The 14,619-nt window shown below is 50.7% G+C and overlaps 1 protein-coding gene across 2 annotated transcripts; it reads right to left on the bottom strand.

Moving 5' to 3' along the window:
- Positions 1-1,573: 1,573 nt before the first annotated feature.
- LOC131765475 (interleukin-1 receptor antagonist protein) lies at positions 1,574-7,684 on the bottom strand. Of its 2 annotated transcripts, XM_067006894.1 has the most exons (5): positions 7,631-7,684; positions 7,440-7,491; positions 5,383-5,471; positions 4,141-4,253; positions 1,574-2,882 (listed from the first exon to the last, which is right to left on the bottom strand). In XM_067006894.1, exons 2-5 carry the CDS (start codon positions 7,451-7,453, stop codon positions 2,667-2,669), a joined length of 432 nt encoding a protein of 143 aa, XP_066862995.1. In that variant the 5' UTR covers positions 7,454-7,491; positions 7,631-7,684; the 3' UTR covers positions 1,574-2,666. The 2 variants fall into 2 exon arrangements, with proteins under 2 accessions (XP_066862995.1, XP_058935095.1); XM_059079112.2 differs by lacking the exon at positions 7,631-7,684 and having other exon boundaries at positions 7,440-7,616.
- Positions 7,685-14,619: the final 6,935 nt, after the last annotated feature.

Raw genomic sequence — 14,619 nt, 5'->3', positions numbered from 1 at the left:
ATGTCAGCTGCGATTGGCCCCATGAAGCCTGGGAGGGTTTTCTGCCTTGACCGTCCTCCTTTTACCAAGACTGAAAATATATCGGCCACACTCACACTGTTATCACACACAGCGTTTCGCTCATATTGTCTCACTTCATCGTGTGTTGTCCCCACGGAGCAGGTGGCTCCTTCTGTTTTACACACGAGGAAGAGAAAGCTGAGGGGTGGGGCGACCTCATTGCCGTCTTAGGATCTGGGATCTAGGCGAGATCTTAAAGATGTTCTCCAGTCACTTGCTCTTTTTTTTTTTTTTAGCCGTGCCACATGGCTTATGGGATTTTAGTCCCCTGACCAGGGATCGAACCCGGAGCCCTTGGCAGTGAGAGCACGGTGTCCTAACCACTGGACTGCCAGGGAATTCCCAGTCAGTTGCCTTCCAACCTGCTCAGTTTTGTTTGTTTGTAGCTACGACATCTCTTCAAATAAAGCCCTGCAGGGAAGTCCAGTTCGGGAAGCAGAGGGCTGGGTGGGAGCTGAGCGCTAGGGCTGGAGCCTGGCCTCTCCACTTCCCTTTCATGGGCTTTGCTTCCAGGGACCTCAGAGAGGCATCCCAGGAGCTCTGTCTGGAAAACTCCAATCCAAGTCAGCACTCTTCCTGGGACAAGGAGGGACCTGGCTTAGGAAAGGGAGGTGACTTGGCCAAAATCACACAGCAGGCTCTGGGCCCAGCGGGGTCTGACTCTAGGGCTCCCGGGACCCAGCCCAGAAGTCAGCAGAATCCCAGGAAGGGACAGCGCCCCTCGCTGGCCTGACTCTATTTAGCCGAGGGCTGTTTGATAAACTGTCATTCTTAACAGTCCTGCATTCCCATCTCGTGGGGCCACATCCAACATTCCACCTGTTAATTTCACCATTTCCCAGGTGCCCCCTTCCCTCACATCCCAGGATGCGGGGAGGGGGCAAGGCTTTTTATTTTTAGACGTTTCAAAACTGGGAATATAACATACATACAGAAAATCGCCTAACCACGCCCATGCCAAGAGATAGAATGCTGCCTGGCCCCTCCGGCCACCGCCCGGCTTTCAGGCAGGGCACATCCTTGCTGCTCTCTGCGTCTCTGCCTCTCTCCCCACGACTGTGCCATCTGCCTGTTTTGAACTGTATGCAACTGGAATCGTGCTCTATGCATGCTTTGGGGATTCTTGAAGCCCACAAGATGTTTGTAACATTCATCCGTCTTGTGGCTGCAGCCAGCTGTGGTTTATCCATTCTCTTTGCTGTCGAGCGTTACCTTGTATGTACAAACGTACACGGTTTACGTGTTCATTCTTCTGGGCTGGGGGTTTGGGTTGTTTCCAGTTGGAGACTATTGTGCACGATGGCGCTGCACAACTTCCTGGCAGAGAGATTTGCTCTCCTGTTATTCGAGGAGAGAGAGGCCCAGGGAGGAAAGGACTCAGAGGAGAGACACCCAGGCCTGGCCCCCGGGGTTTGAAAGACCTGTCACTGGACACTCCACCCCGCCCCCATTTTCCAGTTCTCTTTGCCCCAAGCCCGGCAAGGCCATGGACACAGCCAGCAAAGGAGATGAGTTTTCAAGTTTTCAAGGTTTTATTGTAAAACAAAGCTCAAGTCACAGGGAGTAGGAAACTTTCCACTCAACACAAACAACGCACATTCACTGAGGGTGCCTACTGAGGGCCAGGCCATGTGCTTGGCCCTGCAGAGACCTAAGACATGGCGGGGGGGGGCGGGGATGTTCAAGGTCCCTGTTCTCAGGGACTCACAGGATGGTGGGGAGACAGACAGAGGCACAACATTTTCCAAACAAGTCTCAGGGTGTCGGAAGTGCTAAAATGGTCAAGGAGCGATTCATTCCTCCAGGGAGGTCCGGAGAAGCCACATCCGTGCTGTGTCTTGGGAGCTGGGAGATTTTGATGGGAGGGCAGGGAAGGGGACAGCACTGCAGGCAGCTGCAGGAGGTCTGCAGTGGACAGGGCGCTCAGGGCCTGGGCCGGGGTGGGGTCTAGACTTCTAGGAACATTCCAGAAAGAGAAAAACTAGGGGACCAACCTAGTCCACTAACTTTTCATTGTTACAGGTCGGGGCATCACAAAAACAAGAAAGACAAAGAGGAAAAGCTATCACCTCCTTTCACCATCATTTCCTAAACAAGGAGATATTTTAATCTTCCACCCCCTTCCAGAAAGGACATCATCTCCAAATAAAGAACTCTCTCTCAAACCTGGCTTAATTAAAAAAAAAAAAAAAAAAAAAAAAAAAAAAAAAAAACCAGGAAGCGCTTATTTTCCATTTTGCCACAGAGCCTAAAAATCTTGCCCCTGGAGCAGTATCAGTTTGCAAAAAGAGGAATGGGAGCCCCTTGGGGGGAGGTCAGCGAGTGGCCTGTGGGGTCTGGGGCCTGGAAATGAGGTGAGGGAGGAGGATGGAGCTGGGGCTGGCCAGGGGGCCTGGACTTTACCCTGAAGGCACAGGCGACCCTAAGGGCTTCCAGCGGGCTGTGATTCCATCTGCACTTTAGAAAGACCGGGCGGAGGCCTTGTGGAGGCTGGGAAAGTAGAGGAGGCTGTTGCCAGGGCTCTCGTACCTCCTTCCGAGGGCCCCCCCCCGGCCAAGGCTGCCCCGCTGAGTACTGCCCCCGGGAGGGAGGGAGAGGCACCACCCCTACTGGTCCTGCTGGAAGTAGAACTTGGTGACCTGGACAGCATCTTGAGGCTTATTGGTGAGGCCCACGGGCTGGTCGGTCTCCAGCGCGGTACAGAGGAACCAGCCGGGGCAGGCGGCCGACTCGAAGCTGGTGGTGGGCCCGCTGTCAGAGCGGATGAACGCGAAGCGCTTGTCCTCCTCCTTGCTCGTGCTGAGGTCAGTGATGTTCACCGGCTGGAGGCCAAGGGAGGAGGAGGTGAGGGCAAGGAGCAGAGAGGCCCTTGCGCCCCAGCCCCCCAGGGCCTGGCCCCGTGATTGCCCGGGGACAAATGCTGGCCCGGACACCCAGTGTCCCGGGTCTTGTGACACAAGGAGGCTGTCCCACCGTTACACCTTGATTTGGGGAAATCTGGTCACTCCAGCCCTCGGCCAATATGTTTGGGAAACACAGGGCAGCATTAGCAGAGGCCAAGGCCTGTGGAGGCTGGTGGCCTGTCGTGTTTGCACCTCCAAGAGAGGGGGCAGTGGAGAAGGTGGGCAGGGTATTGCAGTCCGTGCGAGACGTTACACACATTACCGTGGTCACTCCTATTCCACACGGAGCAGGCAGCCCCGCTCCGATAAAGTGCCTGTCCACTAGGGGACAGAAGGGACAGTGCCATAGCTACGGCCACTCACAATCTGAGTTAAGATTTGGTCCACCAATCCCCTGATACAAAGCCCTCTTTTCCCAGGGCCGGTAGCCCATTGATATTGCACAGGGGATTTCCCTGGTGCCCTCATGGTTAGGATTCCAGGCTTTCACGGCCATGGCTCCGGTTCAATCCCAGGTCCGGGAACTGAGATCCTGCAAGCCGCACGGCATGCCACCCCCCCGCCCCACCCCACCCCGCAAAAATAAGAAATATTGCACGGGAGTACAGGGTCTTGTATGGGATGCCAGCTCATGGGTTTGAGTAGATAAGGGTTGGAAGAGAATGGTCCCAAAGGTTGGCTTTACTGAAAGAGGGCAAGTCCATGCGGGTTGGGGACCCTTGGGCAAGAAAGCAGCATACGGAGATTGAGGTCCCGAAAGGAGCCATGCCTCCTGGTGTCCACACCCAGGGAGTCCCCTCCCTCGTTGAGGCTAGGCTTAGCCACGCGACTGGCTTTGGTTCATGGGACATTAGTGGTATGATACAAGCAAAAGTTTAATAAGCGTTTGCACATTGAGGCTTGTCTTTTTGGAGTAATCCCTCTTGGAAGCCAGCACTCATGTTATACGGAGGCTCAAGCTGGCAGCTGAACTCAGGGAGACCCCGTGGGAAGAGGGCCTGGAGGATGAGCCAAGTTCCCTATTGAACGTGGCCGGAGGAGGGACCCCAGCTAGACCGTGTGGCACAGGGCTGCCCAGCTGATCCTAGTCAACCCACAGAATCATGACAAAGAACACACTGTGCTTGTTTTAAGCCACCGAGTCTGAGGTGGTCGTTAATCTGAGACGGGTCCTTACCTCCAAGCCGAGCTTGACCTCATTACCAGACTTGACACAGGCCAGGCACAGCTTCCCTCCGTGGACCCCCAGGAACATAGCATGGGGCTCAATGGGCACCACATCTATCTTCTCTGGGGAAGAGCAAAGGGGAAGTTCAGGTTGTAGAGAAGAGGAGGCACAGATGACAAAGACACAGCAGGCTGAACTCTCCCTGGGGATTCTTCCAGCCCCTCAAGTAAAACCCCAAGGTCAGAAGGACAGAGAGGCCCCCCCTTCCTGGTCTGCATCCAAACAGAAGATCAAACCAAGCACACTGGCTAGCTACTCCTCAAGGTCCAAGGCACCTAGGGTCTGCTCCAGGATCTCTATCCTTCCCTCCCTCCCCAGGACCCCTGCGCTCTAGGTCAACTGGGTGTACTGCCCACGGGCAGGGAAAACAGCACACGAGGTCATGAGGGGGGCCCCGGGGCTTGGTCCACAGAAGCCTGGGTGACTCTGAACCCGCCCCTTCCCCTCGGTGGTCTCCGTGCCCTCGTGAGGGAGTGAACATCTCAGCCTCTCCGTGTTTAGAGTCCTCATGAGGAGAAGTACCAAAAGGACAGGAAAGGTGGGTCTCACACCCTTTAAGAGTGAGAAGGGGACAGAGAACAAGGGGATGGGGATGACGCCATCCTACGACACCAAGCCGGCCAACGGGGACGTGAAAACATCCTAAAGGGCTGGTGCTGAAAGAAACCCACATCCTATCACCCAACTGCACTTCTCGTACGAAAGGGGAAACTGAGGAACAGAGTGGGTGAAACCTGTTCAAGTTCATCCACTCTGACACGGATCTGGAACATGACTCAATGTGGTGCCTATGATTAAGGGACATAACCCAGCCTGGTTGATGGTGTATGACTTCTGGGTGGGAGTGAGAGTTTGATCCCACAGGAACACGGGGGCTTCCTAGGCACCCGAGGAAGGAAAGGGCTGATCTTGCCTTCTGGGCCCTACCCCCCTCCCCAGGTGTGGCCCTGGGACCATGGTGCCCGTAGGTGCTGGCTCCCAACCTAGACTCCGCCCATCTCTGCCTTCTCGAGGCTGTCCTTGTACGTGTCCTTCAGTGGCCAGGCCTCTCTAGCTTCAAACTCGGCCACAAAGAACCGGCAGGGTTTAGAACATCACACCTGAAGTTCCCCAGGTTGGCCCACAGTGCTGCAGAAGCCAAGCAATGTGACCGGTGCCCACATCCCGTTGGCTTTCCTCGCGACCACTCACCTTCCAATTTAGTATTTGCTCCTTGCAAGTATCCAGCAACTAGCTGGTTATTTCTCAGGTAGAAGGTCTTCTGGGTGAAATCCCAGATTCTGAAAAGCAGAAGAGCCTCGCTGTAGTGGAGAACCCCTTCCTGTGGTTCCCCAGACTCCGCTGAATCTGTGCCCACCTTTCCGCCTGGGGTGTACCATTTAACACACCCATATCGTGGATGTGGAGACCGAGCTCAACACTGGTTAAAAGAGTGGATACACGTACGTGTATAACTGATTCACTGTGCTGTACGCCTGACACTAACACAACATTGTAAAGCAGCTCTACTCCAACGAAAATTTTAAAAATAAAATAAAATATTCAACAAAAAATAAAATAAATAACAACTTAAAACTATTTTAAATAAGAAATATATCTCGAATATGAAAAAAAAACCAAAAGAGGCCCAACTCCCACAGCTGGTGAGCCGTGCACCTGCATTCTACCCCTCTGCTTGCCTTTCTCCTCATCCTCAGATTCCCAGGGCGGCCACCTTCTACTTCAGCAAAGCAGGCTCTAGGGTAACACCGTCAACAGAACTTCCTGGGTGCAGAAATGTTCTATGTCTGCACCATCCAATATGGTAGCCACCAGCCGCATGCAGCTATTGAGCTCTTGAAACGTAGTGATACCAAGGATCTGGATTTTTTATCTTCTTCTCTTTTTAAGAATTTAAATGTAAATTTTAAGAGTCATCCAAGACTGGTGGCCCCCATGGCACAGGGTTAGAAGTTTCGAGGGTCAGAGCCTCTCGCGGCTAACTCCCTCCAAGCCTTAGACCGTGGAGGTCTGTCCTCAGAGCCTGTCCTCTATTGGCCAGTGGCCTGTTCTGGCTCTGGCAGGGTTTGCTGTCCCCAGGGACAAGTCAGCTCCCCCTCCAGCTCAGCCCATGGCCTGTTTCTGGCTTCCAGTTTTTTTCTTCTTGGTGAAGGACCTCTCCGGCTGAGAGCAGGGCTTGCAGCGGTGAGATGCAGTAAACAGAGCCCCAGCCGCGACGCGGACCCTCCACTCCCTGCCACCAGCATGACTTGGACCTGTGCTTCATCTCCTCACCTGTGAAAGGGGGCTAGCAACACCCACCTCAGCAGGTGTCTGTCAGGAGCCCCTGAGCCCAATGAGAGGGGGTCAGGCAAACTGTAAACTTCCTGGCACGAGTGAGCATTTGACCTTTGGTGAGTATTCTTAGCTCCTGGATGAGCTGAATCCCATCTGAAGGGAATAAACATCCCTGGAGCATCTCCTGGAGCTCCCAGCCTATGGGAGGAGACAGAGGCAGACCCCCCTGGGGGAGGAACTTCTCTGGAACACACACAGGCACACAGAGTCCCAGCCTGTGGCCTCTCAGAGTTGGAGGGTGAGATCACCCCGACATGTCCTGGGACATCATGGCCCAGAGGCCACGCTCAGACAGTGGTCTGATTTTATCAGCATCACAGCCTGCTATTCTGACAGCCAGGGATGATGACACCTCACAAAGTCCCTGATCCAATTTTTAACAATCGTAATCGTTTCCAGGCACTTTACTGCTCACAAAACATCGTCACGCTGTTATCCGTGCATTTGACCTTCACATCAACCCTGTAACGCAGGCTGGGCTAGCATTAACCCCATGTCACAGATGGGGAGACTGAGGTCCCAGGGGAGCAGGACCCTCTGAAGTATCAACACAGATAGGCACTGTTAACAATCAGTCTGGAACTCTGGGCTGTGCCCTGCCCACAGCGCCCCTCTCTGCCCCTTTGCCCGGCATGCTCTGCCAGGCCCAAACCCCAGCACGGCTTCTGGGCACTTGCCTGTCACCAAGTTGCCAGGGTCTCTGGGAAAGTCGGCCAGGCCTCCAGCCAAGCTTTGCACGATTGGGATCTTTTGAAATACAAGTCCTGAAGACCACGGAGGTGGCAGCCTCTTTCTTGAATAATAAGCATCCCTTTCCAGCCCAAACCTCCTGGAGCCTGGCGGTCACAGACAGCTCTGTTCTGTCTCCATTTTCAACCCGTCCAGCCCCACCTCCTCTGGGGCGGCCTTACCTGAAGGTTTGCATCTCGCAGGGTCTGTCTCCCAGGGGGTAACAGGCTGTCTCTGAATGGAACAGGAAAAGGAGGAGAGAGATTAGGTAACCGTGGCGACACCTGCAGACTTCCATCCTGTGACCACAAGGCAATGGGAGACTGCCATTTCAGACCCAAAGGAGCTGCTTATAAAGAAAATAGTCCCTCACCCAGACCAGGCTGCGGCCACCCTGTCCCACTGTGAGAAACGGAAACGCCCTCACATTTTCAAAACGAGAAACCTTGCTGTTGTCACTTTCAGCCCTGCTGAGTGTCGCAATGGGATGTTGTAACCCATTCCCTCCCCTTTTCCTCTGTGCAATTTCCCCAGAATTGAGATTTTTATTTTCCCCTTCACCGAGGTCCTGGGAAGGAGAGCACACTGAAAACCAAAGCCCCTCGTAGGCCCGACAGGTATCCTGAGACTTTGAAAAAAAACAGATTTGAGGAGAAATATGCCCCTTTCCTAAGAAGTCAAGTGGTAGGGCTCCCAGCACACGTGACAGACTCAGGTCACTTTGTGTTCTTTGAAAGCGGGACAGCCTTGCTGGACTCTGGACCAGGGGCTGGCAAACATTCTGTCAAGGACCAAATAGCAAACATTTTAGAATTTGCGGGGCTGCACGTCATTATTACCCAACTTGGCTGTCGTAGCTGAAAAGCAGCCTTGTCCAATCTGTAAACCAACAAGCTAATTTAACTGTGTTCCAATACAACTTTATTTACAAAAAACAGGTGGTGGCTGGATTTGGCCTGAAGTTTGCTGCCTCCTGCTTTAGAGTAAACTTCCTGAGAGGGGCTTGGAAACCAACCCTATTCCTGTTATCGACGTCTTTGAAGTTATGGTCCCGGGAAAATGGGGTGAACTCAGCAGGGGACGGAAATGAATCCAAAATCTACCTCTAGCACTTGCCGTTTGTCACCTGTATGACCTGGAACAAGTCACTTCTTTGGGGCTCTGCTTCTCTCTCCTCATTGAGAGAAGAAGTTGATTATGTCATTCTCATAGTTACAGGGACAGAAGGGAGGAAGGAAGGTTGGTTGGAAGGCCAAAGTTCTGGCTCATAGTGGGGACGCTAAGAAACATTAACTTCCTTTCTCACTGCATTCTAGACAGTTAGGAAAAAAGAAAGTATATTCCTGTTTATGGACAGAAAAGAAGTGAAGCGGGTCCTACATTATGTAAATGGTAGGAGAACGTAACGCTAGTGCAGAAGCGCAGACTGTAGCCTTTGAGAACTGGATGGGCACCCGGCATCATCCTACCTCACTCCAGCACTGTTTCTGAAGAAGACCCAGAAAGACCCAGAGAGGGGAGGGCACCTGCCCAAGGTCACACAGCTCATCCATGGCAAAGGTGTAGCCAGAAATCCAGGTCTCCTGACTCCCACCCAGGGGTCTCCTGTTACAGCAGCAGATCTTGAGGAGTCTGACTTTATTTTCAACCAACCAATCAGAGGCTGTGTCCAAATGAGGGTAAAATCTGTCAGAGAGGTAGGGTACACTGCATATTTGAAAGTTACTAAGAGAGTGGATCTTAAAAGTTCTCACCACAAGCAAAAAAATAATTGTATAACTATGTTGTACATCTGAAAATCACATAATGTAATATGTCAATTATACCTCGATAAAAAAATTTTTTTAAGAGGAAGTTTGCGAATGAATTTCTCATATCTTTAATGAGCTCCTCTTCCAGAGCAAATGAAACATTTCTGCAAAAATTGTCACGTCCCTGAGTAGGACAAAAAGGCACGTAGGCACATCCCCTGCTCTGTTCTGACAAGCTATGCGACCTTGAGGGCTCCTACTCACCTTTGAAACACATGTAAGAAATAACGTCTACCTTTGAGGGCGGTGTTGGGGGGTTGATGGTTTTTGTTTGTTTTGTGGGGGTTGGCTAAAGGAGGCGATGTGTATGAACCCACTTGGTTATTTGCCACTTCCAGTATTTGCTGAATTGGGGTTTATAATTTCTGGAACACTTATGAATCATCGGGTGCATCCCTTGGTCATCACACCTGCTGTAAGGGAAGAAGGCAGCTTGCCACCTCCCAGGATAAGTTCTCTCCTACTTGTCTTTCTTAGGCTACTTCTGAAATACTCCTCGATTGTTAAATCAGCGTCACTCAAAAATTGTCCTTAAAGGGAATTCCCTGTCAGTCCAGTGTTTAGGGCTCTGTGCTTCCGCTCCAGGGGGCACGGGTTCGATCCCTGGTCAGGAAACTAAGATCCCGTATGCCATGCGGCACGGCAAAAAAAAAAAAAAAATTGTCCTTACATATTGAAGAAGAGCAGTGACTTGCCAAGGTGAGACCAAGGGGTCAAGGTCCTGCCCACACTGCAGTGCCTGGGTAAACGCTCCTCCGTTCCCGGCCCAAATTCTAAGAGACAGGTTTCTCCCTGAGGGCAGAGGTTGGGTTCGCCCCAACCCCATCTCCTAGATCTGTAACCTTTTCCTTCTGTGGCCTGACTAGTCTTTCTGGACATGCGGGCGGGAGTCCCTGGGGCCAGGCTATGTAGTCAGGCCGACTTCGGGCTGCATCCTCCTGTGTCAATTACGAGCTGGGCCACCCAGACAACGTGGCAGAGCTCTCCAAGTCTCAGTTTCGTTATCCATTAGATGGGGCTAATAATAGAAGGAAGCCTTGTCTCGGGTTGCTTTGAGGATGGAGACATCGTACGTGATGTACTTAGCACCGACCTTGGCACGTAGGAGCTTCTCAGACAATAGGGAGCCATGATGTCTGATTCATCACCCCAGGTAAAGTGGGAGGGGACAGTCACAATGCCCTGATCCCTGGCAACGTGCCCAGCAAGCCTGCTTGACTCCAAAGGGGAGCGATTCACTCCTGTGGCGCGGTGGGCGGGGGGGGGGAACGGGAGGGGGCAAAGGAGGAAGTAAATGGGGAGGGGAATCGCCCTCCCTTTCCTCACGCTTCTGGCCACAATTCCACCCTTGGCCCCGTCTCACCAAATCAGTCGGTGTCCCTGTGATGTCCCACCCACGGGACATCTCTGACTAAACGTACTCTCCCTTCTAGTACTCACTCTTCACCCTGCTTCCCGAATTACGGTTAATGACCGCGTCATGGAGTGAACTCGGCTTCCCAATCAGCACCCTGTGCTTTCCCCGGGCACCAGGCATCACAGTTATACTGGCGCCTGCTACGTGCCGAGCCCTGCCCTGCTAGACACCTGTGACAACAGAAATGACAAAGGCCCACTTAAAGGGAAACAGGACAGCCAGGCTAAGTCCGGGTCCTAGGAGTGACACGAGACAGGCTCCATGGAGACCACGTGGGTGAACCTTCATTGTCGATGTCAGTAAAGTGTCCGGTGCAGTCTGCCCCCACATAGGAAGTGTTCAATACATGCAAGCTCTTTCTCAATTTCAGTTAATGGCATCTTTCAGTTCTAGGATTTCCATCTGCTTCCTTTTTTGTAGAGTTTCTAGTTCTCTGCCCGAAGTTGCAATCTTGTCCTTTACACCCTTGATCCTATTATTCGTGCAGGGTTCTTACAAAGGCTGCCCCTGTTGACTCCATTATTTGAACCCCCACTGGGTCTCTTTCTATTGTCTGTTTTTCTCTGGTACACACATTGTCTTGTGTACGCCTCATTAACTGCTGGACACTGTGTAGCAAAAACTGTGGGGACGATTAGAGGCTCTGGATAATGTTGTATGTACCCAGAGGTAATTCACTTTTGCTTCCTGTGGGCACGGAGGCCAAGGAGTGCGGTAGCCCCAGGTGACTTCACCCAAACAGGGCTTGAGATGAATCAGAACTGGGCTTCGGGAAATCCATTTCCGTTCACTTTTCATGCTCCAGGGTCCCAGCCCAAACCTGAGTTGTCTGGTGGGGGTGGGGGTGGGCCCTTCCTACTCAGTGGGAGATAAAATACAAACTGCATCTTCCCCCACCCCCGCGAGTCTGCCCAAAGATGTGATTAACAAGTTGAGCAGGGACCAGGGAAGGAGGGGCCTTTAATTCCACTTCAAGGAGCAGGGAATTCATCTAGAAGAAAATTGAATCAGAGGGTGACACTGTCATATTTGTTTTATTAAGACCATCCTGGGAACAGCGGCCAGATGGATTAGACTTGGACGAAGTTTTGGGGTGATTGAACCTGAAAGCAGGGCAGTGGTGTAACCCTGATCTTGGCAGTGGATGTTGACAGTGGGATCTCCAAAAGGAGTTCTGACTTGTAGCATGTGCCACTTTCTCTGGTGCAGATACGCCCACCACGGATGATTTCAAGCCACCCACATCACTGACTGCGAAGTTGGGAAGAGACGGGGGCTCTTCCTGGCTCCAGCATCCTGAGGGGACAGGGAGATTTGAGTGCTCTTTCGTCTTTCTAGACAGAAATTGTCCCCACTTTTCCCAACTCCAAATTTCCTCCTCCTCAGCCCAAATGGCTCACCCCACAGTTCCCATCCCCCTCCCAAGAAACAATCCCTACCAATAAATCCCATTTATCAGGAACCATCAATGAATCTTGGTCCATTTCCAGCTGTGCCGCCTGGAGCTGCATTTGCTGTCATCCAGGCGTCCTTGGGAAACACTTAAGCAACAGGCTTGGGTGGACAGGTGTGCACCTTACATTGCAATGGCTAAATCTCATATTCAGAATCTTCAGCCAATTACTGAATGCCTGAGTGTTACAGCACATACCACACAATACAGGCAGTGCTACTGTCCAAACGTTGTACATTTTTACTAAGATAATGGCACAAAGGCTCCCGTTACTCTCTCCAAGAGATGAGTAAATGTATTAATACAAAGAGGAGGAGAAAGGATGAGAAATACAAGCCCCCATAGTATAATCTGCTATCTTCTCTTTGTCCATCTCCACCTACCCTGCCCTGCCAGGCAGCCAAGTCTATTTTAACCAAATCTGTTAGTTTATTAGAAGCTCCCTACAGCAGCAGGTCAGGTTTGGAGACAGGTGTTCTCCTGGGCATCTCTGCCCACCAAGCTGCAGCCATCAGAATGACCGAGTTGCCTGTCCTGGCTGGTAAACGTCAGGAGACTGTGTGTAAAGCCAACTGTGATTGCTGCTTTACAAGACCTTGCTCTCCTCCCAGATGTAAATGGTAAACTCACTGTGAATCCCTTCTGAGGTTCAGAGTTTTCCAAGATGATCTTTGTTCCAGCAGTTTCTGGGTTTGATATGGATCTGCATTGAAAGCCATTATTTACCTAGTTATCTTATGTTTTTCCAAGGTACGTGTTTACTCTTGCCTTCTGGGCTCTGATGATTGATTAGCTTTGTAAGGCAGCTTCTCCGCAGGCAGGAGGAGAAGGGGAAGGACAGGAACTTGGGGGAGGGGACTACCCTGTTTCTTGCCTGCAGTGTTTCGGCCTCTGTGTCCTACGCTCTCATACAGATCTTATTTAGTCCTCATATAGCTGTGCAAGGCAGGTATATGTACCCCCAGTCTCAAGATGGGGATATACTTATACTCATTTTGTAGAATAAGAAATATCGAGGCTCAGAAAGATTAAATCACTTGCCCCAGGTCCTGGCTGAGCCAGGATTTTAACCCAGTTCTTCCTACACTGCAGTCCTGCCAGAGAGGCAGGTGACATTTTTTTCTTCTCTGCTTCATTGCACAGGAACAAGAATTATATTTGTTCTTGTGCTGTTCCTTTTGGTTTGAACTCACAACTTATAGAGCAATGATTTATTCTATAACTGTTTGGAAATTTTAGGAGGTTTTTTGCTAGTAAAGAAAAGATGATTCTAAGACCTTACATAGGTTAAAGAGAAACCTCTCTACCTTGTTATGGACTAGGGTGGCCAATTGCCCTAGTTTTTCCAGGATTTTCTTGGTTTTTATACTGAAAGCCCTGCATCGTAGGAAACCCCTCTGTTTTCCAGGCACAGAAACCCCTTTCTGTGCCTGAAAAACAGATGATTGCCTTATCATACAAACCCTTAGAAGGTACCGGCACCATCTTGTGGCTAGTGCTGCAAATTGCAGGCACAATTAACTATCAATCATTGTACCTTGCCAATTAGCCTAGTAGAAGAGATGTTGTCCATTTTATTAGATGAATAGACATATAGGCAAAGCACACCAGAGGACCCCCAAACCTTAGTAAGTCTTCCACTCAAGGACAGAGACTATAGCCGATATAATATTAATGAATCACCCTCATTCTAATCAAGTTAATTTTTAATTAAGCCATTCATATTTAATTTCCCTCAACTATGTAATCAAGATATGGTCAACATTCAGTAGCTTAAAATTGTTTTCAAACTTAGGTCGTAGAAAGGATTTACCTTTTCATTGTCACTTCTTCACCTCCTCCCCCTTCTTCACACACATTAGCTATAAAGTCAGCAGTGTAGAGAGGAAACAGAGGTCCAGTGAGGTAAATGGCTTGTCCAGGGTAATGCAGAATACACACAGGGTGGTTCCATCTTCATCCTGTCTCTGTCCTCACTTTCCCAGCTCTTCTGTCAAACCATGAATCTCACTGGGTTCTCTCTTCTCAGATCCCCGTTCTCTGGTTGGCATCAGTGGTACCACCCACGTTCCTGGCGTTAGATGGAGAATGTGTTCCTCCTCCAAGGAGACATGGCGTCTTCACTGGACTTAAATGCAATTGTCTCCTGAATTCAATCCAGTTCAAGTTATACACTTTATTTAGCACCTACTATGTGCCAGCTTAAAATAGTTTGGAATGAACCTTTTATAAGTATAGTGATCCTTCACAGGATATCCCTGTCTGGCTCTGAGAGTTGCATCTTCCCTTACACATTTGAAAAATACGTACGACCATGGGTTAACAGTTTAACGCACCCCACTGGAGACTTGTTACACCCACTGGGGGAAGGGCGAAGGTTTGCTGCTCCTGGAATCACTGCTGTGGTTTACAATGCACTTCTCGCTTTCTGATCTCATTTGGTCTCCATACCCCTAAGGCATATCCAGTGGTTTGGAGACAGACTGTCTGCAGTCGAGCCCAGCTCCTCCGCTTATACTGGCTGTCTGGCCTTTGGTAAATTATTTAACCTTCTATGCCCCAGTTTCCTCTTCCGAAAATGTGAACCATAATAGTCTTTCCTCATATGGTTATTGTGAGAATTAAATGAAGTAAACCATGTAAATAGTTCAGCAGAATGACCAGCTTGTAGTAAGCACTGT

This window comes from Kogia breviceps, chromosome 11 (genome assembly GCF_026419965.1).
Source record: "Kogia breviceps isolate mKogBre1 chromosome 11, mKogBre1 haplotype 1, whole genome shotgun sequence".
Classification (NCBI taxonomy): Eukaryota; Metazoa; Chordata; class Mammalia; order Artiodactyla; family Physeteridae; genus Kogia; species Kogia breviceps.
The sequence above is the reverse complement of the archived record's forward strand: the minus strand, read 5'-3'. Positions and strand labels throughout refer to the sequence as shown.

Bases quoted from the DNA above. Each gene is read 5' to 3' on its own strand.
- LOC131765475 (XM_059079112.2), bottom strand. From the start codon at position 7,555: ATGGAAGTCTGCAGGTGTCGCCACGGTTACCTAATCTCTCTCCTCCTT. The intron at 5,472-7,439 runs GTAAGGCCGCCC...TCTGCTTTTCAG, and splicing joins TGCGAGATGCAAACCTTCAG to AATCTGGGATTTCACCCAGA. The intron at 2,883-4,140 runs GTAAGGACCCGT...CTTGGCCTCCAG, and splicing joins AGGTCAAGCTCGGCTTGGAG to CCGGTGAACATCACTGACCT.